This window comes from Taudactylus pleione, unplaced genomic scaffold, assembly GCF_031769625.1.
Source record: "Taudactylus pleione unplaced genomic scaffold, aTauple2 ptg000015l, whole genome shotgun sequence".
Classification (NCBI taxonomy): Eukaryota; Metazoa; Chordata; class Amphibia; order Anura; family Myobatrachidae; genus Taudactylus; species Taudactylus pleione.
Window position 1 is genome coordinate 38,004,946 of NW_028284417.1, and position 27,527 is coordinate 38,032,472.

Genomic DNA, 27,527 nt, shown 5'->3' on the forward strand with positions numbered 1-27,527 from the left:
GTAGATTAATACTGAAGACATCAAAACTATGAAAGAGCACATATGGAATGTTGTAAACAAAAAAGTGTTAAACAAATCAAAATATGTTTTTTATTTTAGATTCCTCAAAGTGGCCCCCTTTTGCTTGGATGACAGCTTTGCACACTATTGGCATTCTCTCTATCAGCTTCATGAGGTAGTCTCCTGGAATGGTTTTGAATTAACAGGTGTGTCTTGTCAAGAGTCAATCTGTGGAATTACTTGCCTTCTTAATGTGTTTGGGACCATCAGTTGTGTTGTGCAGAGGTAGGGGTAGTACACAGTGGACACCACTATTTAACTACTGTTGTAATCCAAATTATGGCACCAACCACTCAACTCAGTAAAGAGAAATGACAGTCTATCATTAATTTAAGACATGAAGGTCAGTCGATACGGAAAATTTCAAGAACTTTGAATGTATCCTCAAGAGCAGTTGCAAAAACCATCAAACGCTATGAAGAAACTGGCTCTCATGAGGACCGCCCCAGGAAAGAAAGACCAAGAGTTACCTCTGCTGCAGAGGATAAGTTCATTAGAGTTACCAGCCTCAGAAACTGCTACTTAACAGCACTTCAGATTAGAGACCACATAATGTCTTCACAGAGTTCAAGTAGAAGACAAATCTCAACATCAACTGTTCAGAGGAGACTGCATGAATCAGGCCTTCATGGTCGTATTGCTGTGAAGAAGCCACTACTGAGAATGAACAACAAGAAGAAGATAATTATTTGGGCCAAGATACACAAGGAATGGACATTAGACCAGTGGAAATCTGTACTTTGGTCTGATGAGTCCAAATTTGAGAGTTTTGGTTCCAACTGCTGTGTCTTTGTGAGACGCATAGAAGGTGAGCGGATGGTTTCTGCATGTGTGGTTCCCACTGTGAAGCATGGAGGAGGGGGTGTGATGGTGTGGGGGTGCTTTGCTGGTGGCACTGTTGGTGATTTATTAAAAATTCAAGGCACACTTAACTAGCATGGCTACCACAGCATTGTGCAGTGCCATGCCATCCCATCTGGTTTGTGCTTACTGGGACCATCATTTGTTTTTCAACAAGACAATGACCCCAAACACACTTCCAGGCTATGTAAGGGCTACTTGACCAAGAAGGAAAGTGATGGAGTACTGCGTCAGATGACCTGACCTCCACAATCACCCGACCTAAACCCAATAGAGCTGGTTTGAGATGAGTTTGACCGCAGAGTGAAGGAAAAGCAGCCAAGTGCCCAGCACCTCTGGGAACTCCTTCAAGACTGTTAGAAAACCATTCCAGGAGACTACCTCATGAAGCTGATTGAGAGAATGCCAAGAGTGTGCAAAGCTGTCATCAAAGAAAAAGGGGGCTACTTTAAATCTAAAATATAAAACATATTTTGATTTGTTTAACACTGTTTTGTTTACAACATAATTCCATGTGCTCTCTCATAGTTTTGATGTCTTCAGTATTACTCTACTATGTTGAAAATAATTTAGATAAACAAAAACCATTAAATGAGAAGGTGTGTCCAAACTTTTGACTGGTACTGTTATAATATATATATATATATATATATATATATATATATACACATACATATATACATACATAACACACATATACCAAGAAGATTCCGGAATCTTCTTGGTATATTTGGGTACACAGCACGGAGTGCGTGCATGTTTACCCATTCAAGCCATTCTTTTCGTTTATTGGGATTATCTGCTGCTGCCCATTTCTTCCTGTTATACTGAAGATTGAGGAATTATACCATCATATACATTGGATATCTTTCCTACAGTCTCCTTATTGTGTGGATTGTGCTTGGCCATAACATGTCTGTAGCTGAACTCGGTACGGACTCTGACACCTTGTTTTCGCAGATTGATCCTACACAGAGCTTCCGTTATTCTGAGGCTGAAGCAGATGCTATTTTATGTAAGGATCATTTTGCTGATGTTCACTTTGATACTCCTAGTGAAGACCTCTATAAAGAATGGTTTCGACTGAAAGAAAGAGAATTAGATTATCAGTATCATGCCATTACTTTATCAGACTACTATAAATCTAAACAGATACCGAGAGGATTTAGAATCCGCAATATGCCCACCATAGCCATAGGCAGATACAGTGTTCCGTTCTGCCGTAAAATGGGTTGGCATTCTGACAAAATGCTCACTGGATTTAATACTCTTAGTCATAGAGGAGTCTACTAAGGACTTAGGTGATACTAAAGGAGAAGTTGGCCAAATTCGAGGATGTACATAAATCTACTCTTGTACAGGACACTGCAAATTGTTGGCTAGACAAACTACAACAACAAGTGGATCAGTATAAAGCCGACTTAATTAAATATAAACGTGACAAGCGGCTAAAGGTACAATTGGATTACCAACAACAACGAGTATACTCTTGGTTAAATAACTCGGCAAGAGGTAACTTTCAATCCCGCAAATTCAATAGGCCAAGGCGTACTTTCGTTCAGCAAGGATCTTCTACATCTTCTATGAGTGAAGGTGAGAGCCTTCCCCAGACATCTAATTCAGTGAGAGCTTACCCTTTAGGGGTAACCACCCGGGCTGCTATCAACAGCCCAGGTTGCGACCAACCCGTCGGGGTGGGCAAAACACGAGGCAAAGCCGCCACCCGCAGACCACCACGGAAGAGATAATATGAGATATGGTAAGAACTTACCCTTGTCATCTCTATTTCTACGAAGTCCATAGGGTTCCACAGGATACCTTGGGGTATAGGCGATGGCAGCAGACATCCAGGCACCACAGAGTAAAATTTTCACCCTCCCAGGATGCACTGGGGTCCCTCTCCTATACCCCGCCCCCGAGCCTCAGGCCACTCAGTTTCGTAACAAGCCATAGGCCGGAGCAGCAGCAAAAAAGAGAGAGAAGACAGTCTGGAACACACAAGAATCACATTCTCACCAGAAGGAGACGGAGAAACCGGTGACCAGATCAAAGCCCATCTGCAGTACAGGTGCGACAGGGCGGGAGTCCTGTGGAACCCTATGGACTTCGTAGAAATAGAGATAACAAGGGTAAGTTCTTACCATACCTCATATTTTCTACTTCAGGGTCCATAGGGTATCCACAGGATACCTTGGGGATGTCCCAAAGCAGTATCCTTTAAGGGTGGGGACACTCCTGTGCTGTAAGGAGAATCCGCCGCCGAAAGGAAGCATCCTGAGAGGCAAAGGTATCAAAAGCATAATACCTTACCAAAAATATGGACAGATGACCACGTGGCTGCCAATCACCGCTGAAGCGCCACGTCGAGCTGTCCATGAAGGACCCACAGACCTAGTGGAAGAGCTTTAATAGAGGATGGAACAGGAAGACCTGTGAATCCATCCTGCCAAAGTTAGCGTAGTGGCAGGCCAACCCTTTTTATGGAAACCAGAAAGGACAAAACCGAGAGTCTGATTTCCTAAATGGACTGGTACAGTCAACTTAAATTCTTAGCGCCCGTACCACAGCCAAATAGGCCTCACCAGCAGACAGGACTGGGGAAGTAAAGGCAAGCACTGCCCTGTTCCTAGGAAAGATGAGAAAAAGGGAGGTCTACATGACAGAGCCTCCCATTCTGAGATCCTACTGGCCAAATTAAAAGCCAGAAGGAATACAGTCCTAGCCGTAAGCCATTTGAAATCCACTGAGCCCAGTGTATCAAATGGCGGTCCTCAGAGAGCCCTAAGGACCACAGCCAAATCCCAAGGAGCCACAGGTGGAACAAAGGGATGCTGAATATAACGTACACCCTGCACAAAGGTGCGGACATCAGGAAGAGTAGCAATCCTACACTGAAACCATACTAACAGGGCAGAAACCTGCACCTTGAGGTAAGCAAGGCGAAGACAGTTATCTAAGGCCACCTGTAGGAAAGCCAGCCTCTGGATATCGGAATACCCGAGGAGCCTAGCCTCTAGGGCGACACCTGAAAGAAAGTATACCATACCTAATGGTAAATTCTTGCAGATAAAGACTTCCGAGCTCTTAGCATGGACACAGCCCCTGCTAACTATAGAGCTGGAAAAAACTCCTAGACCTTAAGAGGGCAGTCTCCACCACAGACAACCTAGGTCTGGGTATCAGCCAGGATCCTGAGACAACAGGTCCGGGCGTAGAGGCAACAGCTTCGGAGTGTTAACTGAGAGGCTCCGAAGATCTGAGTAATAGTGCTATCTGGCCTACGCTGGAGCTATCAGCAGGAGCGTGCCTCCTTCTTGCTATTACTGGAGGAAGAAGGGATAACGGAGGGACGAGGTACACAACTTGGAAGGTCCACTGGACCTACCTACGTCTATCAGAAGAGTCTCATCTCTGAAAGGCTCCACTTGTTCACCAGAAGATTGAACACCTCCTGATAAAGAGGACATTTCCCTGAATGCACGTCTTGACGGCTGAGAAAGCCTGCTTTCCATCTGAGGATTCCTGAATGAACACTGCCGATAATGGCAGGGATATAGCCTTCCACCCAAGCCAGAATTCGGGACACCACTGTTAGTGTCGCCTGACTTCGGGAACCTCCTAGGTGGTTTACATAAGCCATCATGATGGCGTTGTCAGACTGTACCTGCACGGTATTTCCGTGGAGGACCTGTCCTGCATGCTGGAGAACCCTGAATACTGCTCAGAGTTCTCAGATGTTTATGGGAAGCGCAAAAACTACTGGTGTCCACCTGCCCTGGAACAAGTGTGGGCCCGTCATGCTTCCCAGCCACGGATACTGGCGTCCGTCGTCAGAAGGACCCTGTCCGCAATCCCAAAGGGGGTGCCCCTTGTTTTTAGGTGAGCTTTCTGCAGCCACCAGGCCAGAGAGAGACAAACCTCCGGGGAAAGCCTATTGACTTTATCCTATGGGGCAACCCATCCCATCCGGAGAGGATCAAGTTCTTTAGAGTGAAGCTGGGTACTCTCCACCATGTCGAACAGCGACATCCTGGAACCCAGGAACCACATTGCCAAGTGAATAGACACTCGGCGACTCTGCAGGCAACTGCGTACCTTTGCCTGTAATGCAGAGATCTTTTCCTCAATCACAAAGATCCTCAGATGTTGGGATATGGAGCATCCTCTGTGAAGAATCAGAGAGGACCATTTCCAGTTTATCAGTCAGCCCTAACGTAGCAACACAGATATTGTCCATTGCATATGGCACTGAAGTATCTCTGGAGACCGTGGTAACAACAGGAGGTCACTCGGATAGGGTAACAAGCGGACCCCCTGCATCCGCAGGTGGGCTGCCATAACTACCATGACCCTGGTAAACCGTGAGACGTGGAGGCCAGACCAAGGGGCAATGCCAGAAACTGGAAATGCTTATCGACCACTGCAAACCTGAGGAAAACACTGGTGTGCTAAGAAAAGAGGGATATTCAGGTAGTCACCCTGAATATATCCAACGACACCACAAAATTCCCAGGCTCCATTGAATGATGGAATGCAGGGTCCCTCTCCCGAACCGAGGAACCCTTAAGAATTTGTTGAAGGATTCGAGGTTGAGAATGTCCTGGTAAGACCCATTGGGTGTCTGTACCACAAAGAGGATGGAGTAATACCTCGTTCCCCTTTGGGGCAACGGAATAGGTACTATAACTCCTGCCTGGAGCATAGAGTGTAACACCCTCAAAAATTACAGGGCCTTGTCCTGAATTGACAGAAGACCTGTAACGAAAAACCTTCTGGGAGGCTTTTACCGGGAGGAAAGGACATACCTTCAAGAAAATACTTCTCTTACCCCAGTATCCGTGGTGGTCAGACACCAGCACTGGGCGAACTGGAGAAGCCGGCCTCCAACTCTGGGGGCTCCCGAGAGGAGGCCCGTCCCGTGAGGCTGAAGGCTTATAGTCCAACTTGGGAGTAGGACGTCTTGTACTCCAAGCCTGTTCTTATGGCTGAGCAGATTTCCTGGCTACTGACTGTCTTGGAAAGCTGTATTTTAGACTTACCCTGGCCTCACAGGGCCGAAAAGACAAAGTCCCAGACCCTGATGGGACTGTAGCCGATGGCAGACACGCAGACGTAGCTGCTGCCTACAGGGCCACAATTGCGTCCAGACGAGGGCCAAACAGGACTTGTCCCGTAAAAGGCAAAGCATTCCAAATGGAATCTGCGTCCGCTTTCCAAGAGCGCAACCACAGGGAGCGGCAAGCCGCTACTGCTGCCGAGGAGATTATGGAAAGGAGTAGGCTATATGTAAGACCGTCTCATTATGAATGTGGCAAAGTCTCTGAGAATTTGCCACTATCCACCTGCTCTGCTGGAGAGTCAGTGTGCAGAGATCCAGTTACCTACTCAGTGTTCCATGGCTCTGGCCCCCAGCACACGGCCATAGCCGGCCTGGAAGCCCCTCCAGCAAGGGAATATTGGATTTCAGATATATTTGCACCTTGCAATCTGGAACCTCCTTCAAAGAGGACCTGGAGGGCATGGGCAACGTAGCACTCCTCACTAGGCGTGTAACATGAGAATCTACCCGTAAAAAGGTAACTCCCATTCGGAAATGTAATTATCCGCAAAAGGGGTATGCAAAAGGTCAACCGTTTTTGAGGCTGGAACCGCTTACCCGGATTTTCCACGCCTCCTCTAAATGATCCACCTGACCAAATAGAGGAATTACAGTGGCAACACCCTTATCCTTAAAGAAGGTATATTTGGATTTAGCCACGGGGGATATGTAATAACCAAAGCCGCACGGACTGCCCGTAGAAGGCCAGGTATATAGACTTTAGACCCAGACTACGCCTCCTTTGCACTAAGGGGCTCGTGTCTGAAAAAGTCAATAATGTCACCGTCAGCAGACGTCATGTCTTTACCCGTCTGAGACCCAAAAGGCCGTTTAGAGGGCCGAAATGGTGACTCCCCCTGTAAAACGTCCATCAGGTGCTATACCATTTGGACAATAAATTCACCCACACAGGCTCCTGCGAGACCTGGGGGGGCAAAAAACAGGATACACTGGGGTACCATCAACTGTCCAGGGACCCCTGCATGTGATGAGACCACCACAGGCTGTGATAACCCCTTGGGGAAATGCAGGGGGCGTTGCCCACAAAGGCTGTAAGCATTTTAGCCAGCCGAGGGCGGTCCCCTTTTTTGTGCAGGCACAGTGACAGAAATGGGGCGTGATATATAATACAACATGCCCTCCATAAACCCTCAGCGTCTACATATCCCTCCGCTAACTGCACATGATATCAGTACATTATAGCTGGAAGAGGATATCCTCGTTCACTTTCCGACATGAGGAGTGTGAACGGAGCGTATGTGACCTCCCACACAGAAAAACCACGTTTACTGTGAGGTAATAAACACCCTGCGACACCGCACCGCAAGGGCTGTAGCAGAAGAACAGGGATAGGAAAAGGCTGACAGTCAGAAATGAAAGTACAGGCAAACAGCGCTAGCATTTAAGTCACATACAATACACAGATAACATCCTGCATTACAGGCACTGCGATCAACTACACAGACCAGAGCCTGGTAGGAAACAGTGCTGCATACACTGACCTTAATTGAAGGAGAGGTATGCGGGGGACCCGGACCGCAATGGCATCTGTATCAGCTTCCAGCAGCGTTTGCCATCCCCAGCACATGTAGTGAGAAAATGGCCACCGAGGAGCAGAGAGAAGGCAGGGCCCGGGCGAGGAGCGCTGACACAGCCCGCTCAGACTGCTGTGGAATGGCACTGTGCAGCGGGGGAGACGCCGGCTGTGAGACAGGGAAGGCGTTCTCCCCTGGCGTGCTATCAACCCCTGGGACGTCGCGCTGTACCGCACATGCTGCGGCCCGCTGTCCCTGGTGGTCTAGTGGAAGGCGCAGGATCAGTACCTGGCCCCACGCGCAGCCGGTCCCCAGGGAGCCCCCTGCCTGGGGACCAAACAGGACTGTGTTACCGGCGGGTGCCCACCGCGGGACCCCGCCGCTTACCTTGTTCCCCGTGCATCCGGCCACAGTCCAGGTAGCCGGGGATCACCGCTAGCTGTGACCCCAGCTACCTACCAGCATCCCCGGATCGGTACCGGCGTTCTGGTACCGGCGGGATGTAGGAGTGACAGCATGGACGTCAATACTGACTGTCCTATGCTGGAGCACTCTAGTTGTGCAGCCACAGCTGCGAAGAAATATTCAGGGGCCTTAAAAAGACCCCCCTCTGTACGGTGCGACTGGTCCGGCCAGGCACCTACGAAAACTGAGTGGCCTGAGGCTCGGGGGCGGGATATAAGAGAGGGACCCCAGTGCATCCTGGGAGGCTGAAAATTTAACTCTGTGGTGCCTGGATGTCTGCCGCCATCGCCTATACCCCAAGGTATCCTGTGGATACCCTATGGACCCTGAAGTAGAAAAATACGATTTTTAATTTGTCATCTGTAACTTTCACTCCTTCCAAACACAGTGTGTTGGCTAAGGGACTCTCTTATATTCCAACCAGTCAATTTGATGAGTTCCAGTGGAAAGTTGACACTTATAGACTTAATCGCAAGCTACGTTTACAAGAGTTCTTTGGGAAACAACCTAAGCCATCTGTGCAGGACTCTGATGTGGTTCCTGAATTTTTGAATAAATTCAAACCCCAGTCTAAATTTGACCCAGCTACAAGAAGTACATCTATTAAAACCTTTACCAGGATGGTAGACCAACGGGTTCAACAATTGCCCATTGGTTTAAATGTTGGTAATAATTTATCGAGCGATGAATCTGATGCATTGCGGTCTTTGGAAAGTAGGTCTGATGTGGTAATTCGCAGTGTCGACAAGGGTGGTACTGTGGTGATACAAGACCTTGAGGCTTATGATAGGGAGTGCCAACGACAGCTGCTCAATTATGATACTTATGAGCTCCTGCCGAGGGACCCCACATATGCCTATAAAAGAGAGTTAGATTCAGTATTGGCTATTGCAGTTTCAGAGGGTATGATTTCTAATGAGTTATGTTCCACCTTGATGGTTGATTTTCCTATTGTCCCTTTATTTTATACCCTCCCTAAGGTACATAAAACTTTAGTGAGTACCCCTGGCCGACCTATTATTTCGGCCAGGGGATCACTATATCAGCCGATTTCGGTCATGCTGGATGGATACCTTAATGTATGTGTTCAAAGCATACCTTCTTATTTGAGGGATACTACTTCCTTGTTGATTAAACTGAAGGATTTTGATACTTTACCTGATGATACTCTTCTTTGTAGTGCAGACGTTACCTCACTTTATACTTGCATACCACATCAGCAAGGTCTAAAAGCGGTTGAAAAACTTATTAGGGATAAACCATTATATACGGGTCCCCCCATCAGTCTTTTTCTAAAATTGCTTGAATTGGTCCTGACCAGAAACTCGGCTGTGTGATGGGGTCTAATGTGGCCCCATCGTACGCCAATGCGTACATGTATATGATTTAACAACAACTATTTAGTTCTGTCGCCGATGTTTCCAGCTAATTGTTATTGTATTGTAGATTCATAGATGATCTATTGATTTTCTGTTCAGGTCCAAGAGATGAACTGCAAAATCTTTTAGATACACACAATCGTTCGGGTCATGAGGTGCAATTGACCTTTACTATTGATAGCGTTAATATACACTTTTTGGATGTTAGCATCTCATTGAAAGAGGGGGTGCTTAATACTGATTTGTTTGTTAAAGAGACAGATAGAAACACCATTCTTAGACACGACAGTTTTCATCCACTATCTTTACGTCGCGGTTTACCCTACTCTCAAATGTTGAGGGTTAGGCGTATTACCAGTGACCCGGCCCAATTGGAATATCAGTTGAATTTAATGGTTAACAAATTTGTAGCGCGAGGTTATAAGTTAAATGAACTTTATAAGATCAAGCAGAGAGTGTTGGACTTGCCCAGAGAAATGACCATCAGTTCTAATCAGACGAAGAGTTTATCAGCTCAAGTCATGCCCTGGGTTAATCGGTTTAACACTAGAAGCACAGAAACAGCCAGAATTGTAAAAAACCTCTGGCCGTTAGTCAATACTGATAGTGATCTAACGACTCTAAAAGGTTCTAGAGTAATGCCATGCTATACTCGTGCTAGAAACCTTAGGGATCGTCTGGTGAAACTTGATGTGGCCAAGTTGAAAAAGAAAAAACACCAACATTTTTTATCTTTAAAAAATGGTTACCATCGATGTTTGGGATGTATAACCTGTAGGGCGGTGATTTTGGGTGATACCTTCAAGCATCCGCACACGGGTAAGAGATTTTCCATTAGGTTCCCAGTAACGTGTAGTACATTTGTGGTATATATGCTGTTTTGCCCATGTGGACTTAACTACGTGGGTAAAACAGAACGCCAAATCAAAAAGCGTATGGCATTACACCGGTCGGCTATCCGTTTAGGTATCAATGCAGGATTTAGCGAACAGCCAGTTGCTAGGCATTGGATAGCTTTAAAACATGGAGTGGCGGATCTAAGGTTTAAAATCATTGATCACATCCCATTTAATATTAGGGGTGGTAATAGATCTCTGAAATTATTGCAAGCAGAGTGTCGTTGGATCTTTAAACTTGATACCATGGCACCCAGGGGGCTTAATGAAACCCTTGGCTTGCAACGCTTTCTATAGGTATAGTAGTCTGTGCTGCTTATATTTCTATACTTGTTCATGCAATATAATATCATAGTATTATGATCCTGTTGCTTTGTAGACTGTCTATGTGGATATTTCCGTTACGTATAGTCCGCTGTATATGTTCTATACATAGCTGTTATATCTATTATGGTTGGTGTTTCCCATATGGATATAATGTGATTGAAATTTGTAGTCAGTACAGCATAATTATTATATATGTGCTTAATGAAGTATTTATATTATGCCGTGGTTATTGTATATGTGCTTAATGAAGTATTTATATTATGCCATGTATATTGTTGGATATCCCCCTGATAATGTTTCTATACTTACGGCAACAGGTTTGTTGCCATGACTACATGGGTGGTGCAGGTGGTCCGGTTACCTCGCGGACACTTCCCGATGACGTCACGCTGACCGCGACTCTGCTCTTTGGGTGCATGTTTGCTGGGGCCGATGGAGGTGGACGCTGAGTTTCCGGCTCACCTGGATCAGGTAATTTTTAATTGTTTGTCTATTTATGTGTTTTGTATTATTGTATGTGTGTATCCCAGACGAAGGGCTGACGCCCGAAACGTTGGATTGACGCAATAAAGCTGCCGTTTTTGCTTATTATCTAGTCGTGGAGTGCCGCCATTATTTGCTGATTATATATACATATATACACACATTTTTGTATGTGACTAAATATAATTAAATGCTTATTCAAGCTGTTTTTTTTTTTACACATAAAATTATGTAGAAATTGGAGTTTCTGCATAATTTTATGCACTGTACCTACAGATTTCAACATACATCTAGCCTGCTTGCGCATTAAACAGTCCTTCTAGTTGTGCCTTATTCAAACAGCGATGCGAATAGGACACACAAGCAGCTACTCCTGATTAAAATGATATGCGGCATGTATATATCTTGTGTGCAAATGCCAGTGCATCTGCATACGAAATGCTACGTTACAGTGTCAGCTGCTGTGACACTGTAACGTAGCATTTCGCATGCAGATGCATCGCTGTGTAAATACGATGCATTGAAGGGAAAGTCACTCAAAAAGATGCACAGCGTTACGGGGTCACTTGGCGCTCATGTGTTAAGCTTTTCAGAGTATGGCCCTGGTAGTTTACATCATCATCAGATGGTGTAAAGTGCTTTAAGCCTATGGAGGAGCAGGATAGAGAGATATTTTTATATCTCTCACGCAGCCTCGGCCGGCTCCGGAAGCGGACACTGTGCACATGCGCAGTGTCAGCTTCCCCAGGAAAGAGACTTTCACAAATGTGAAAGACTTCTACTAAATGCTGGAGATATAACTCGCAGGGACAGGAGCTACCGCAATTACTGTTCCTGAGAGTTCCCCTTTGTACATAGCGGGGATATTTTATTAATAATGAAAATAGCCCATGCAATATGGTTACATAATAATCGCGGCAAGTTCACGATTATTAGTACTTCGACCCCTTATTCTGTTATCCCTATTCTTAATGAATATAATGAATGGTGCTTAAAATCTGACACTGACTAAATTGGTATTACACAAACTCAACAGGAAAAGATTTTTGCTCTTCAATATTTTAGTGACTTTTTTCTGTCTGCAAAGATCTCCATAATATATGAGCGTTTTCTAGGGAGTTGTTTAATTGCTCATGACAGGTGCAAGAGAAAAAACAGACACTTGTATGTTGCATATGTTTGTTTCAGCTTTTTTCCTGCTGGCCTGACATTTTGCAGGGGTTTTTTTTGTTTTGTTTTTTAAGAGTTGTACCACACTAGATATATTCTGCTGCATTTTTTCATCCAAGAAGAAAGCAGCTTTTTTAAAATATGTTTTTCTATTAAAACAAATGAGCTTTGTCTACTTTACGTCACATGAGCAGATTGTTCAGACAGCTTTGAAAAGTATACGTGCATTCGCTTTAACTACCTTTCACATAAGCAACTTTTTTATGTTGTCCCATACTGCGTCAATATTATGTATGAGGTATAATTATAAGGGCACGGGTAATTTGAATAAACTGAATTCTAGGCCTGGGGTGCCCTGAAGAGTGGGACCCAATTATTGGGGGGTTTCCCAGCTTCCCAGGCATCCCTGGCCTGGGCTGACTAGCAGTCAGGATAATGCTTTGGCCGAGGGACCTGGCCAAAACATTATCCCTGAATCTGCAGTTAACCACAGGGTGTGATGGCATACCATAATCTGTATTGCACAAGGAACACGTCCATTAAGGCGCTAGCCTTAATGATCGGAATTTCATCACTTTTTGAGTTTGAGTGGCAGAAATTCAGTAGGTTTTGTGAAATTTCAGATCATGTGTAAGACGCCTTAATGGGACATGTGAAACCGTAAGGTTTTTGTGTGTATGGAATATATATATATATATATATATACACATATATATATATATACACACACACACACACTATATGGACTAAAGTATTCGTACGCCTGACCATTACACCAACAGGGACTGTAATGACAATGAATTCAAATACATATACTTTAATATGGAGTCGGTCCCCCTTTTGCAGCAATAATAGCTTCCACTCTTCTTGAGTGTTTCTGTGGGAATTTGTGCCCATTCATTCTGTACAGCATTTATGAGGTCAGGCACTAATGTTGGACGAGAAGGCCTGGCTCACAATCTCCGTTCCAGTTCATCCCAAAGGTGCTCGATGAGGTTATGGTCAGGGCTCTGTGCAGCCAGTCAAGCTCTTCCACACAAAACTCATCAAACCATATCTTTATAGTACTTGCTTTGTGCACTGGGGCACAGTCATGGTGGAAAAGAAAAGTACCTTCCCCAAACTGTTGCCACAAAGTTGAAAGCATGGCATTGTACAAAATGTCATGGTATGCCGAAGCATTAAGATTGCCCTTCACTGGACATAAGGGGCCTAGACAAACACTAAAAAACAACCCCATACCAAATAACCCTCCTCCATCAAACTTCACAGTTGGTACAATGCAGTCAGGCAGGTAACATTCTCCTAGCATCTGCCAAAACCCAGACTAGCCAATTTGACTGCCAAACAGAGAAGTGTGATTCATCACTCCACAAAACACGTTTCCACTGTTCCACAGTCCAGTGTCGGTGTGCTTTACACCACTCCATCCGACGGTTGGCATTGGACTTGGTGATGTGAGGCTTGCATGCAGTTGCTCGGCCATGGAAACCCATTCCATTAAGTTCCCGTCGCACAGTTTTTGTGCTTACATTAATGCCACTGGAAGTTTGGAACTCTACAGCTATGAAATCAGAAGAGCGTTTAGTGACTTTACACACCATGCGCCTTAGCAGTCGTTGACCCCGCTCTGTTATTTTACGCGGTCTTCACCTACGAGGCAGAGTTGCTGTTGTTCTTAAACGCTTCCACTTTCTAAAAATATCACCTACAGTTGACTGTGGAATATCCAGCAAGGATGAAATTTCACGAGTCGTCTTATTGCAAAGGTAGCTACAGATGGGTCCACATACATCTAGCCTCCTGGCGCATTAAACAGCTCTTCTAGTTGCGCCATGCCATGGTGTGACTCGGTAGCACGGAGCGTCTTTTCGTGCATCTTTTTACCTTCAAATGTGTCTTATTCGCACAGTAATGCGAATAGATAGCACAAGCAGTTTCTGATTAAAATGATATGCATCATGCCTATGTTCTCTGACCAAGTGCTGGTGTATCTGCATGCGAAATGCTACGTTACTGTGTCAGCTGTAACACTGTAACACTGTAACGTAGAGTTTAGCATGCAAATACACCCGCAGTCACACACAGAACATAGGCATGCTGCATTTCATTTTAATCAGCAGAAGCTGCTTATGCTATCAATATGCAATATGAAGGTAAAACGATGCACGAAAAGATGCTCAGCGCTACGGAGTCACACTGAGCTCCTGTGTTGTGTGGAGCGACTTGTAGCACACGGAGGATAGATATACAGTATGTGGGCACATCTGTATCACAGTAGCACGCTTGAAGTCACAGAACTCTTCAGAACGACCCATTTTGTATTACAAATGTTTGCAAATGGAGACTGCATGGCTAGGTGCTTGATTTTCTACACCTGTGGCAACGGGTCTGATTGAAACACCTCAATTCAAAATTCAATAATTAACAGGTGTGGCCAAATGAGTTTGTCCATATAGTGTACATTATACATACTGTATATATATATATATATATATATATATATATATATATATACACACACACATATATATATATATACACACACATTCATATATATATACACACATACATATATTTAATATAATAATCGAGAAAGTGTGTCTGTCTGTCCATTTGTCCTTTATGCACGGCCAGTTTGTACCTAGCTCCATCAAATTTGGCAAGGTGGTGTAGTTTGACCAGGATTAGGGTTTTTTTTGCCTAGATTTGAACTTCGTTAGGGCCACACACTGTCACACTATTCCTAAAAATGGGAACACTCTTGAATTACACATGTTCCAAGGCTGGCTCCAGTGGAAATTGGCAGTCTGTCAAAAATCTGTGTGAAAGCTGCATATCCATTTAACCTCACAGTCTGCGCAAGTTTCAAACTTTATGACTCATGCAAGTTCATATTAAATCCAGTCCTTTCTAAAGTGACCATATATATTAGTCAGCCCTCTGTGTTTGCATGCAAGGGCATAACTAGAACTTTGGGGGTCACATAGCAAGCTCTTAGAAGAGCCCCCCAGAGGTAGAAATAACATATACATTTGCCCCACACAGAGTGCATTCATGTTTTGTCACACAGAGCCCATTCAGGTTATGCCACACAGTAGTACATCTTATACACATAAGGCCACACAGTTGTAATGCCCCTTATACATTATGTCACACAGTAATGCCCCTTACATAACACAGTAATGCCCCTTACACATTATACCACCCAGTAATGCCCTTACCCCATAGTAGTACTGCCCCGTGCCCCATATAAAACCTTATTCCACACAATAGTAGTGGCCCTTACAACATTATGCCACACAGCAAAGCCCCTTATAACATTATGCCCCACAGTAATGTCCCAGCATCAGTCATCAGCAGCCAGCAGGTGTGGATTTGGTTCCAGACTGCCAGCTAATTACAGCTGGCGCACTAGCAGGCATCTGCAGACATGAACAGATAGCGCCGGCGCAATTTGAATCTGGCGACGGCTGCGAGCCAATTGGAGCTTGCAGACCAGCAGCCAATCAAGAGCCGCCACTGCTGATTGGCTGCAGGTGTGTCAGCTCTGATTGCCTCGCAACCAGTGGCGCTGTCTCTCCATGCCTGTCAGTGCGCCAGCTATAATCAGCTGGCGGACCGGTGCCAAATGAACCCCGCTGACACCCGGCCCACCACGGTGACTCTGACTGGATCGGTCCACCTTGTGTGCGTGACTGGGTGCAAGGGGAGCAGCAGGCCACAGAGGCAGCTCAGGCACTATAGCAGCTGCACCCCTTGCACTCACAGTACTTATGCCACTGTTTTAATGGATGGGGTCCTTTTCAGGAACAATGGCATGCGGTTATAGGTGATGACAATTTAAACAAATAAAGGCTGCAGGTGAACTTCAGGGTCATGTCTTCAATGTGTGTGTGTGTGTGTGTGTGTATATATATATATATATATATATATATATACACACACATACACACACACACTTCATGGCCATTATCACAAAACTTACTTAGAAAGACTAAAAATTATTAATATGTATAGTTTGGAGCAGAGAGGATTTTAACAAGGTACAGGAGGAAATCATTCTTCAAAAGAAGAGAAGTATTAGATCACGAGGAGATGCACTAAAACTGGAGGGAGGTTTGGAAATTTTAGAAAAAGTTCTTCACAGAAATGGTAGTGGATAAGTGGAATCAGCAGAGCTGGTAATGGCTATAGGCCTAATTCAGCAGTGGACGCAAATGCAATCGAAGTTGCTAAAATAAGATAATGATTGTTAAAGTACATCCGATATAAAGACGCCCACTGCTGCCTTCTCATTTCTGTCCAATGTCGCTCTTCTGCGTAAACATCGGTACCATCGACGTACATGGTGCAGTCATGCAGCATTTACAAGCCTGACCAGTTGAAAGCATTGCAAGTCTCCTCGCACGTAGAGAGTTCTCCTTCTGCGTATGCAATCATAGTGGCTAATATATGCACTCCCATGAAATGTCGTTCAAACGGACACACGTCTGCGTTTTTTAAGACCATCCCCCCGTCATCAACCCAACCGTTAACAGCCTGTCACTCACTTTGTAATGGATTTCTCTGAGCGTCCATAATCGCAAAGTCATTGCTGCACACGAGCAGTGCAGCTTATACTCATGCGTGATGTCAAACAATCACCCAATCTGCGTCTGTAAACGCCATTGCATCCGCTGCCTAACAAGGCCCTAAGCCAGTAGAGCAATTTAAGCATGCTTGGGATAGGCATAAGAATATCCTTACAAAGAACTGAGAATCAAATAGGGTTTGAGGTTGTCTTAAGGTTAAAAAAGGGTAGACAAGATGGGCCAAGTGGTTCTTATCTGTCGTCAAATTCTATGTTTCTATATCTATGTAGGAGTTTTCAGGGACCATTCTTGAAAATACCATTGAAAATGCTGTAAAGTAATAGACCATATTTATTATCTGGTTATTTTATTGAAAAAACTGCTTATAATGGGCAAACATTGGACGATATATCGTTTGTACAGTCGACGAACAATATATAATCCTGACCGTCAGTCAATGTGTACACACAATATATATCTGTCAACCAACTCTTTGACAGATATATTGCACCATCCATGCAGCAAGGCTGATGTGATATATTTGAAAGATACACTGTTACTTGCACATCTGCCTGTGTGTACGGGCGACCAACCAACTCATATGCTGGCCATAGGAACCAGCAACAATGACGTCACAACTGGTTCCTGCGGCCAGACATATCGACCGGCTGATTGGCAAGTCTGTATGCACAGCTACATACTTACCAAATTGGTCGGGCGGGCAATCAGCCAGTGGGCGTTGGGAAAATTGTGTACCCCACATTAGAGTGGAATAGAATTTAGTGGAATAGAATGTAGGAAGTATACAAACTCGATTTCTAGATTTAATAAAAAACTATGTCATCACATTTCTCTACACAAAGAAGGGAACACAACTTAATGTGTACATTTATATCTATTATTGGCATGCCCCATGTTGTATATATCAGGAGTAAGCAACCTGTGGTACTCCAGATGCTATGGAACTACACATCCCAACATGCCTTGCACAAGTTTTGTTGTTAGAGCTTGCTGGGATGTATCATCCCACAGTAGCTGGAGTGCCACAGGTTGCCTACCATTTCTGTATATTATTGTAGATGTAGAAAGTGTATTCTATTTCCACGTACACACTCAGGAGACATTTTCAATTTCCCAGAACCCTCAGCTGAGAAATGGTTGGTTGTATGAGTGATGGGCTGGTCTTTTTCACAGAACCAACCACCTGATTGCTTGAGGAGAGGTAACAAGTGCTTGTCCTGCATCTGCAGGAAGCAATTGAGGCAAGCTTCTCTACCTCTGGAAGAAGGGAATCTTAATGTAAAGTAGGTGGGTATGCAAGCTAATAATTCAATTATGATGCGAGGGTTAACCATTTAATGGTTGCACGCACACAACCACCTCAGCGTAATTTTAACAAGTTATGTGACTCGGGCCCTGATTCAGAGCCGGACGCTCTGACAGAGCGCTTGCTCTGAATCAGGGCCGTCCCTCTTACTTTTTGGAGCGGCCTCCTGGCCGCTCGCATAGCTGTGGGTGACCACCCACAGCTATAGCGAGCGGCCAAAATGATGGTCGCGATGGTCAAGACCATCGTGACCATCCTGCTTGCGACGAGACCCTTGTTGTAGGGTCTCATCTGCGCACTTGGGTAACATCGACCCGCTTGCGAGCGGGTCTGAATCAGGCCCTCAGTCCGTTGGTGGACTAGAGCTGCTGCAATCTCTCTTTTCTTCAGCTCTGGAGGGGATGGTGGGCTCCACGCTATCCCTAATGGTCCAGGGCTCACAAAATGCATCTAGAGCAGGTACTGTATCCATAAACTGATTTCCTTATCCTGAGAAAAAATAATAATTAACCCCACAATGGTGCTGCACCTCAAAGCAGCAAAGGCTGCAACCGGGTTACCAACTCGAAACAATGTATACAAAAAAACAACCACCTCACTTGCGCTTATTGGTGCATACACACGGTCCAACTTTGCAGGACGATATGAACGAAAACGATATTATTTATTATATCGTTCATATCATTGACTTTTTTTGCATTGAATGACCAACGATGCGCGTGGCTGTATGGACGATAGCGATATCTGAGGTCCACCGTACATGCAGGCCACCTTGATAGATTTCATCATTTAAATACTGTCAGATATCGTTCATCGCTCATGAAATCGTTCATGATCGTTGATGAAATAGTTCAACGATATTGTTCATTTTTAAAGTAGAAAAAAATGTTCAACGATATCGATGATCAAGCAAGTTGGACCGTGTGTATGCACCATATGAGTAGTTCCTTCAGTAATTCATGTGACGTGTCCAAAATGTACGTGTTTTGTTTTTTAGCTATTTATGTCACTGTTAGAATAAAAATTGCTTTTTTACCCTAATTAATTGTGATTGAGGATTTTATATGGGACAAATCTGTTCCTAAAATGGGTATTTGATAATCTATTAAGCATACAGTGTTGAAAAATGGTACACACTATGTTGCATTCTTTAATTTATTTCATGAAACCAATAAGGGTCATTTGACCGAAGATACCATTACCGGATAAGTTGTCATTTATTATCAAACACGGGTGTGTGTATATATATATCTATATATATATCTATATATATATATATATATATACTGTCAGGTCCATAAATATTGTGGACATTAACAGAGTTTTCATATTTTATCCTCTATTCACCACCACAATGGCTTTGAAATGAAACAAACAAGATGTGATTTAACTGCAGACTTTCAGATTTAATTTGAGGGTAATTACATCCAAATCAGGTGAACGGTGTAGGAATTACAACGGTTTCTATATGTGCCTCCCACTTTTTAAGGGGCCAAAAGTAATGGGACAAACTAAACAATCCTAAATCCAACTTTCACTTTTTAATACTTTGTTGCAAATCCTTTGCAGGCAATTACAGCCTTAAGTCTGGAACGCATAGACATCACCAGACGCTGGGTTTCATCCCTGGTGATGCTCTGCCAGGCCTCTACTGCAAATGTCTTCAGTTCCTGCTTGTTCTTGGGGCATTTTCCCTTCAGTTTTGTCTTCATCAAGTGAAATGCATGCTCAATCGGATTCAGGTCAGGGGATTGACTTGGCCATTGCATAACATTCTACTTTTTAGCCTTACAAAACTCTTTGGTTGCTTTTGCAGTATGCTTCGGGTCATTGTCCATCTTCTGTACTGTGAAGCGCTGTCCAATGAGTTCTGAAGCATTTGACTGAATATGAGCATATAATATTGCCCGAAACACTTCAGAATTCATTCTGCTGCTTTTGTCAGCAGTCACATCATCAATAAATACAAGGGAACCAGTTCCATTGGCAGCCATGCATGACCACGCCATGACACTACCACCACCATGCTTCACTGATGAGGTGGTATGTTTTGGATTATGAGCAGTTCCTTTCCTTCTCTTCCCATCACTCTGGTACAAGTTGATCTTTGTCTCATCTGTCAATAGGATGTTGTTCCAGAACTGTAATGGCTTTTTTAGATGTTCTTTGGCAAACTCTAATCTGGTCTTCCTGTTTTTGTGGCTCACCAATGGTTTGCATCTTGTGGTGAACCCTCTATATTCACTCTTGTGAAGTCTTCTCTTGATTGTTGACTTTGACACATATACATCTACCTCCTGGAGAGTGTTCTTGATTTGGCCAACTGTTGTGAAGGGGTTTATCTTCACCAGGGAAATAATTCTTTTGTCATCCACCACAGTTGTTTTCCGTGGTCTTCCGGGTCTTTTGGTGTTGCTGAGCTCTCCGGTGTGCTCTTTCTTTTTAAGAATGTTCCAAACAGTTGATTTGGTCACACCTAATGTTTTTCCTATCTCTCTGATCGGTTTGTTTTGATTTTTCAGCCTAATGATGGCTTGCTTCACTGATAGTGACAGCTCTTTGGATCTCATATTGAGAGTTGACAGCAACTAATTCCAAATGCAAATGTCACACCTAGAATCAACTCCAGACCTTTTACCTGCTTAATTGATAATGAAATACTGAGGGAATAGCCCACACCTGTCCATGAAATAGCTTTTGAGTTGATAGTCCCATTACTTTTGGCCCCTTAAAAAGTGGGAGGCACATATTGAAACTAGGGATGTGCAGGCTCGGATAGGTTCGAGTTTGCACGTGGAGTTCGGATTTTTCCCTCCAAAAAAACGGAACTCAGAACGAGGCAAAACGTCATCTTACATGGACGAACATCATCATTCCTGGACAAAAGACCAGGAATGATGATGTTCGTCCATGTAAGATGACGTTTTGCCTCGTTCTGAGTTCCGTTTTTTTGGAGGGAAAAATCCGAACTCCACGTGCAAACTCGAACCTATCCGAGCCTGCACATCCCTAATTGAAACTGTTGTAATTCCTACACCGTTCACCCGATTTGGATGTAATTACCCTCAAATTAAATCTGAAAGTCTGCAGTTAAAGCACATCTTGTTTGTTTCATTTCAAAACCATTGTGGTGGTGAATAGAGGCCAAAATCTGAAAATTCTGTCAATGTCCCAATATTTATGGACCTGACTGTGTGTGTGTGTGTGTGTGTGTGTGTGTGTGTGTGTGTGTGTGTGTGTGTGTGTGTGTATATATATATATATATATATATATATACACACACACTTCACAAATGTTCTTTTTCAGACACATTTAGGTTCTCATATTTTTCACTATTGATGTTTTTTTTTATGTGATCACCAGCACATTTCTTATACTGAGTAAGTAGCAGCCACACATATATTCGAGGATACCACCCACAGCTATTGTGAGCGGCCATGATGATGGTCGCGATGGTCAAGACCATCGGGCTTGCGTCGAGACCCTTGTGGTAAGGGTCTCGTGGCCACATAGAGTCACAATAGACTCAAATAGAGCCGGAAGCTCTCTCACTGACATCACTGGTAATGTCAGTGGGGACGCCCACAAACAGCAGGCGTTAGCTTGGGAATGCCTCAGTTTGTAAAGCCACCCCCCCCGCCAAGCCTATAAAATGGGGCGAGCTGTCGATCAACATCGACAGCCGCCCCTTTTGTAGTGAGTCCCGGAGTGAGCACTTTTTGCGCTCGCTCCAGAGCTCGCGCGTGCGCACTGGGCCACCATCGACCCGTTTGAGAGCACAATGCGCTTGCGAGCGGGTCTGAATCAGGCCCTTCGTGCGGGCGCACCGGCCACACCATCCAAGTTACGGCCCTGGTCTTGACTGTTCTATCTGCCAGAGCAAAACCTAATTAAGAGCCTTCATTTGTTTTATGCTTTAGATGCAGTGTCACCCAACACTGAGAGGCCCTTAAATTGAGAAATATCAATACCAGCATCTATCATGAAACAAAGAATGGGGTAAATATATTATAGTGGCACGCATCGTGCCACTATAACTCTTTGTGCTTCGCCTCTTTACCGAGGCGAACATGAAGCACTAAAGATGAGATGTAATAACATCTCGTCTGCCTGAGTGGTGGAGTGAAACTCCCCTCTTTGGCGATACCTGTCTGAGCACACAGCGCATCAGCCTAGTGCTGATGCGCTGTGTCTCCCTTCCCAGCCAGCTCCAATGGGCATGTGCGTGATCTCACAAGCATCGCGAGATCTCGCGTGCAGCCCAGAGTCGGCAGCCGCCGCAGCAGGGTCAGTGCTGTCTCTGCAATAGTGATAGGGCAACGACAGCTGCAGCTGACGATATTGATAACTGCAGCTGTTCATACATTGCCCAGCATATCAGCCCCTGTCACTTACCACACAACCTCACAATAATACATGGGGAGAAGCGGTGTCAGTGCACATAACGTGCGCTGAAACCACTCCTCCCCCATATTGCCCCTTCATACATCTCCCCCAATTTATCCTGGAAGGGTCTATCTGTACAATAAGGTTTTCTATAGGTAATGAATAATTGCTATATATTCTGACAAATGGGGTAAGAGCAAGGTATGTAGACAAACAATAAAAAAATTATAAAGAGCCAAACCTTTACATTGTCTCCTATAAATAATTATACTAAAGAATTCAACATAACAGTTGTTTGGTATGACCCTAGATAATAATTTGGTACACTTCTGGGGTGTGAGAACCCATGGGTGTGACAAAATGAATAAGGTAAGCTTCAATACTTTTGTTGCAGTCAATAATGTAGTCAAAATAGAGAGAAAAGGCAATCTTCCAGTTAGTTACCATTTTCAGGCAGGTCTATTGCTTTTAGAATTATGTTCCTTTCTATGATCCCCTGCCAAATGTCCAAAGCTTCCATGCAAAGGATCATCAAAAGATTTCCCCATTCTGTTTATGTAGGACATAGCTGTCATATTGTGCCAAGAAGAACTAGATCATTGTGTGCCTCAAGAGGTTAAAGAGATTGAAAAGTTATTTTCTCAGCTCTCAGTTCTAAAGTACTTAATATGAAGGCTATTCTCTTCCCTGAACATTCTCCTCATATAGCTGTGTTGGGAGAAATCTTTCTATGCCAGACATCTGATGTTGTCGTTAAAATCAGAGGCGGGTCAAATACAGGCCCGTAATTTGAAATTATCAGTAAATCCCAATTGGAAATAGGTAAATCATGCCTGACTAGCAGTGACAGACTTGTAAGTAAAACCCTAAGGAGAGTTTTTGCAAGAGAGGGATATTATTTTTCCAGTTAATGACACTAAATCTTTGAGAGAGATTGTGGGCTTTTGCAAGAAATTCAGAGCCAAACTCTGTACTACTACCTATTTCTCTGAATGAGTCAGGTCCCATTATTGTAGGCATGTACTGGAAGGATAGGTACTTTGCCATGATTCAAACTTAGGGATCTTGCCTATAAAGGCTGTTGCTCTGCTGACTGAGCTATAATGGCTGTTTATGGTAAAGTCCAATTCTATTAAGAAAGATAAGGTTATGTCCCTGTGGTGTACAAGGACTGTATTTGCAGATTTTGGTATTTGCACATTGTCCATGTATACCACACGCAGGACTCCCAGCATATGGAGAGGTGAGGTGACTATTTTCATTCCAAGGAAGAATGTATAAGGTGTGTTTGAAAAGAAAAATAACATGATAGAACACTGGTACAGTAGGTATTCCAATACAGCCGTAACCTTCTGTTGTGGAAACATCTATCTTGAGAATGTGCCTACCTCAGGAAATGCTTCTTTATCACCAGAATCCATTTTACCTCAGAGTCTCCGGACTGCTGTGATCCAACTCGAGACAGCTTCCACCGGTGGCTGGATACGAGGGTCTGATTCCGATGGAGGAGAGCGGTAGCGGTTCATGCCTTATGGGGTCTGTTTTAACCAAGTGGTAACCAGCCCACACCGTTTTTACTTATGTATAAACATTGAGATACCATGTATGATGTATGTTGATTACCATTTTATGTAATAAATATGGTTAATGCACTATATTTTATATATATATATATATATTAGGGATGTGCAGGCTCGGTTCTACTCGGTTCCGTTCGGTTCTTTTTACCGGATCTTATTGGGTTTCAGCTGTCACGAGTTTTGGATAGCCAATAAGATTCGGTAAAAAGAACCGAACGGAACCGAGTAGAACCGAGCCTGCACATCCCTAATATATATATATATATAACACAATATTAGGCACCAACATGTCAGAATGGTTTGCTGAATACTCTTTTTAAAAACTCTTCAGACCCCACCATATACATAAATTGCAATACAAATCCAGTAGGTAATATAAACAAAGTCCAGATGAATAAAAGCATAAAGCAAATGCAGTACTTTTCAACCTTAGTTGAACTTACCTGGGTTCGTAAAATTTCACCTTTTGACAACTGCATATCACCAGTCAGCTCTTTCACTGTGATACCCAGTGGCTCTAGACGCTTGCTGAAGTAATTTGTCATCTCAGCTGCCAGGGCCTTCATAGGAGCTACATATACAATCTGCACAAACGGACACCAAGTTGATAAATGAGCAAAACTCACAATGTCATTTGTCCCAAAGCAACCAGTACAAATCACAATTTATTGTGAAATATGATTCAAGGCACTTACAGTGAAAAATCTTAATAGTGATATATGAAAAGTCGTTATCTTTGCTGGATAAGTGTGCAGCTGTTTAGAGGACAATGGATTTTGTTTATATAGCCTCATCACTTTGAAAATTGGTTCTGCATCAAAGCTAAATGCATTTTCATAGCTTTTCACATGGGTAATAAGATTTTCAGGACACAAACAAGGATTGCTGTAATAGTAATGAACTAAATCAAGCAGCGTTCTTTATGTGGATTAGAAATGAATAATACCCTTGAAAACTTCTTCCTTTATTTACTAGTATGAGTGTAAAACAAATTTTAAACAGGAAATAATCTTTCAACTAAGTTTTAACGTTAAGCTTGCACCAGGCAACTCTATAAAATAATGTTGTTGTATACATTGTGTAAGATATATTACAAATGACTACCAAAGCAGCCAATGAAATTCTAGAAAGACAGGTTAAATGCATACCTTAAATGCATCCTTTTTAATGACACCATGTTCAATGTTTTGGCGAATTTCATGCAAGACTGTAAGCATGGCAATGTTAGTTTTGCCAGCACCAGTTGGGGCACAGATGAGCATGTTCTCGTTTGTGTTGTAAGCCGTCTCAAAAACAATGGATTGTATACGGTTCAGACGCTTCACTCCCTTGAAGACCAGCTGTCCTATCTGAAATTGAAAAATTTAGAAAGAAGTACGTTTTACTCCAGAATAAATTGTGGAAGTAGGATACAAGTTTTAAATTCTGTAAATTGTGAATATGAGGAATGAGGCAGCTAAAAGTATGAAAACAAGGATGAGAAGCTAATCCATGTTGTAAATCCAATTAAGAGTTTAATGTGACATTAAGCTTCATCAGAAAAAAAAAAAGTTATGGTAATTCTATTTAAATATAATCATATGCTAATCTGGTTATGTGTGTGTTGGCAATTCTACAGTAATAAATGAAAGACATTCAAGAATTTTTTTTTAATCTTTGAAAGTACTCTCCAGATTTGTCATGCTGAGGGTCACATGATCAATATTAATACATACCGGTGGAAGAAACATTGTTAAATATGTTATGGAAGTTTGGGGACACAAAAAAAACCCTAGAAGGGCCACATCCAATATACTGTAATAAGCAATTTATAATCCCAGTTTCCAAGGTTAACTGGCTTCTGATGAAACTAACTCCTATGTTGCTTCTTTGTATTTTGTTTGAGACAAAGTGCATTTCTGTCCTAGGAGGGTATGGGGACCATTATGATAATGCACAGGCTACCTTGGTCTACTGTCCAGGGGCTGAGGCAGCTGAGAAAGCCAGAGATACATGTGCCTCCGGAGTTGTAACATGGTACATTTACTTACTATTGAAACAGTGAGTAGCAAAGTAAACCACCGGAGCATGTTATATCCTTTTACTGTAAATTGCTTCCTTTTGCCCAGCCTTAGGCTAGGAGGGAGAATATTTATATAATCCTGCCCAATAGACCGGAGCCAAAATTCTTCTGTGCTATTTATTCTCTAATAATGTATATCATCGGCACTTTTTTATATTTTTTGAATTTAAAGGACTGAAGGATGAGGTTCCCAAAGCCCTGAACTATGTTTTTCTTATAGGGGGCAGAACAGTTTGGAATCATTGGATGTTTGAAGATCCTTGTCCATGAAGGTTTATGGTCTGTATCATTACACACTTTTGTTTTTGTTACCTTTTTAAATGCACTTTTAAGTCACAAAAGCACCAATACCAAGCCAAAATATAAAGTAGGGTTTTTGTTGTAGAGGATTAAAGGCCGGTACACACTAGACGATGTCTAGTGCATACCGGCCTTGTTAGCGACTGGACCCGATGGGATGGCGGAAAGTACATACACACTTGCCGATGCTGGCAGCGCTGAAGCGACAGCGGTGGTCATACTGCATTCGGCAGCATGGCCCTTGCTAACAATGTCACCCGATGGACCTGCATGCAGGTCCAACGGGCGATGTCGCTTACTGCACTACTGGTTGCTAAGTTGTAGTAGTTAATTGTCAAGCAAGGAATATAGTTTAACATGCAATCATATTGGTAAAAATCCATCTCATCTTTCTACCTCATTAAAAATGCACTCAATGGTATTAAGACGACCAAGATTGATTGGGTCAATGGCAAAGACCCTTTAAATATTTCCACAGCAAAGGTGCCAGGAGCATTGTCTGGCTAAAAAAAAATAATAATTACTTTACAAGCACAGCTTTATCACACGACGCTCATCATATTTATATTCAAAATGCATTTTTTTTTTTAAGAATTGTTTTTGCTGAGAAAGACTGAACTTACTCAGGCTGGCCAGTTTGCTGGGCCAGGAAACTGTGTCTGTGGATGCAGCCCCTGGCCTTGCCACTCCTGGTAAATGGTGCGGACACGCCCGTTTCCGGAAACGCCGGCCACCCCTGCACCGCCCCTTAAATGCCTCTGCCTGTCAATCGGGCAGAGGCATAGAAGGGGCTGCAGGTGATTACGCAGCACCCGATTTGCAGAACGGGTCCTGCGCATGTGCAAATTTCCAATAATCAGGAATCTACGTTAAGAATTGCACGCAAAAATTAGTGCTGCACATATACATTTCACAGACATTGGTGACAGTTGTGGAAGGGGCCGAAGTGACAGCCGAAAATTATTTGGTCCTGTCAGAGTAAAAGGGGTCAGGTCCAGAGAGGTATATAAGAGGTATACAAGA

The 27,527-nt window shown here is 43.5% G+C and overlaps 1 protein-coding gene across 2 annotated transcripts in view; it reads right to left on the reverse strand.

The window, feature by feature from the left end:
• Nucleotides 1-27,527, reverse strand: part of ASCC3 (activating signal cointegrator 1 complex subunit 3) — an 884,679-nt gene that overhangs the window by 611,324 nt on the left and 245,828 nt on the right. For both annotated transcript variants that reach the window (XM_088472337.1, XM_088472346.1), the window contains exons 9-10: nt 25,291-25,491; nt 24,586-24,726 (exon numbers count right to left, since the gene is read on the reverse strand). In XM_088472337.1, the coding sequence (XP_088328463.1) occupies nt 24,586-24,726; nt 25,291-25,491 (342 nt within the window). The remainder of the gene's footprint in view (nt 1-24,585; nt 24,727-25,290; nt 25,492-27,527) is intronic.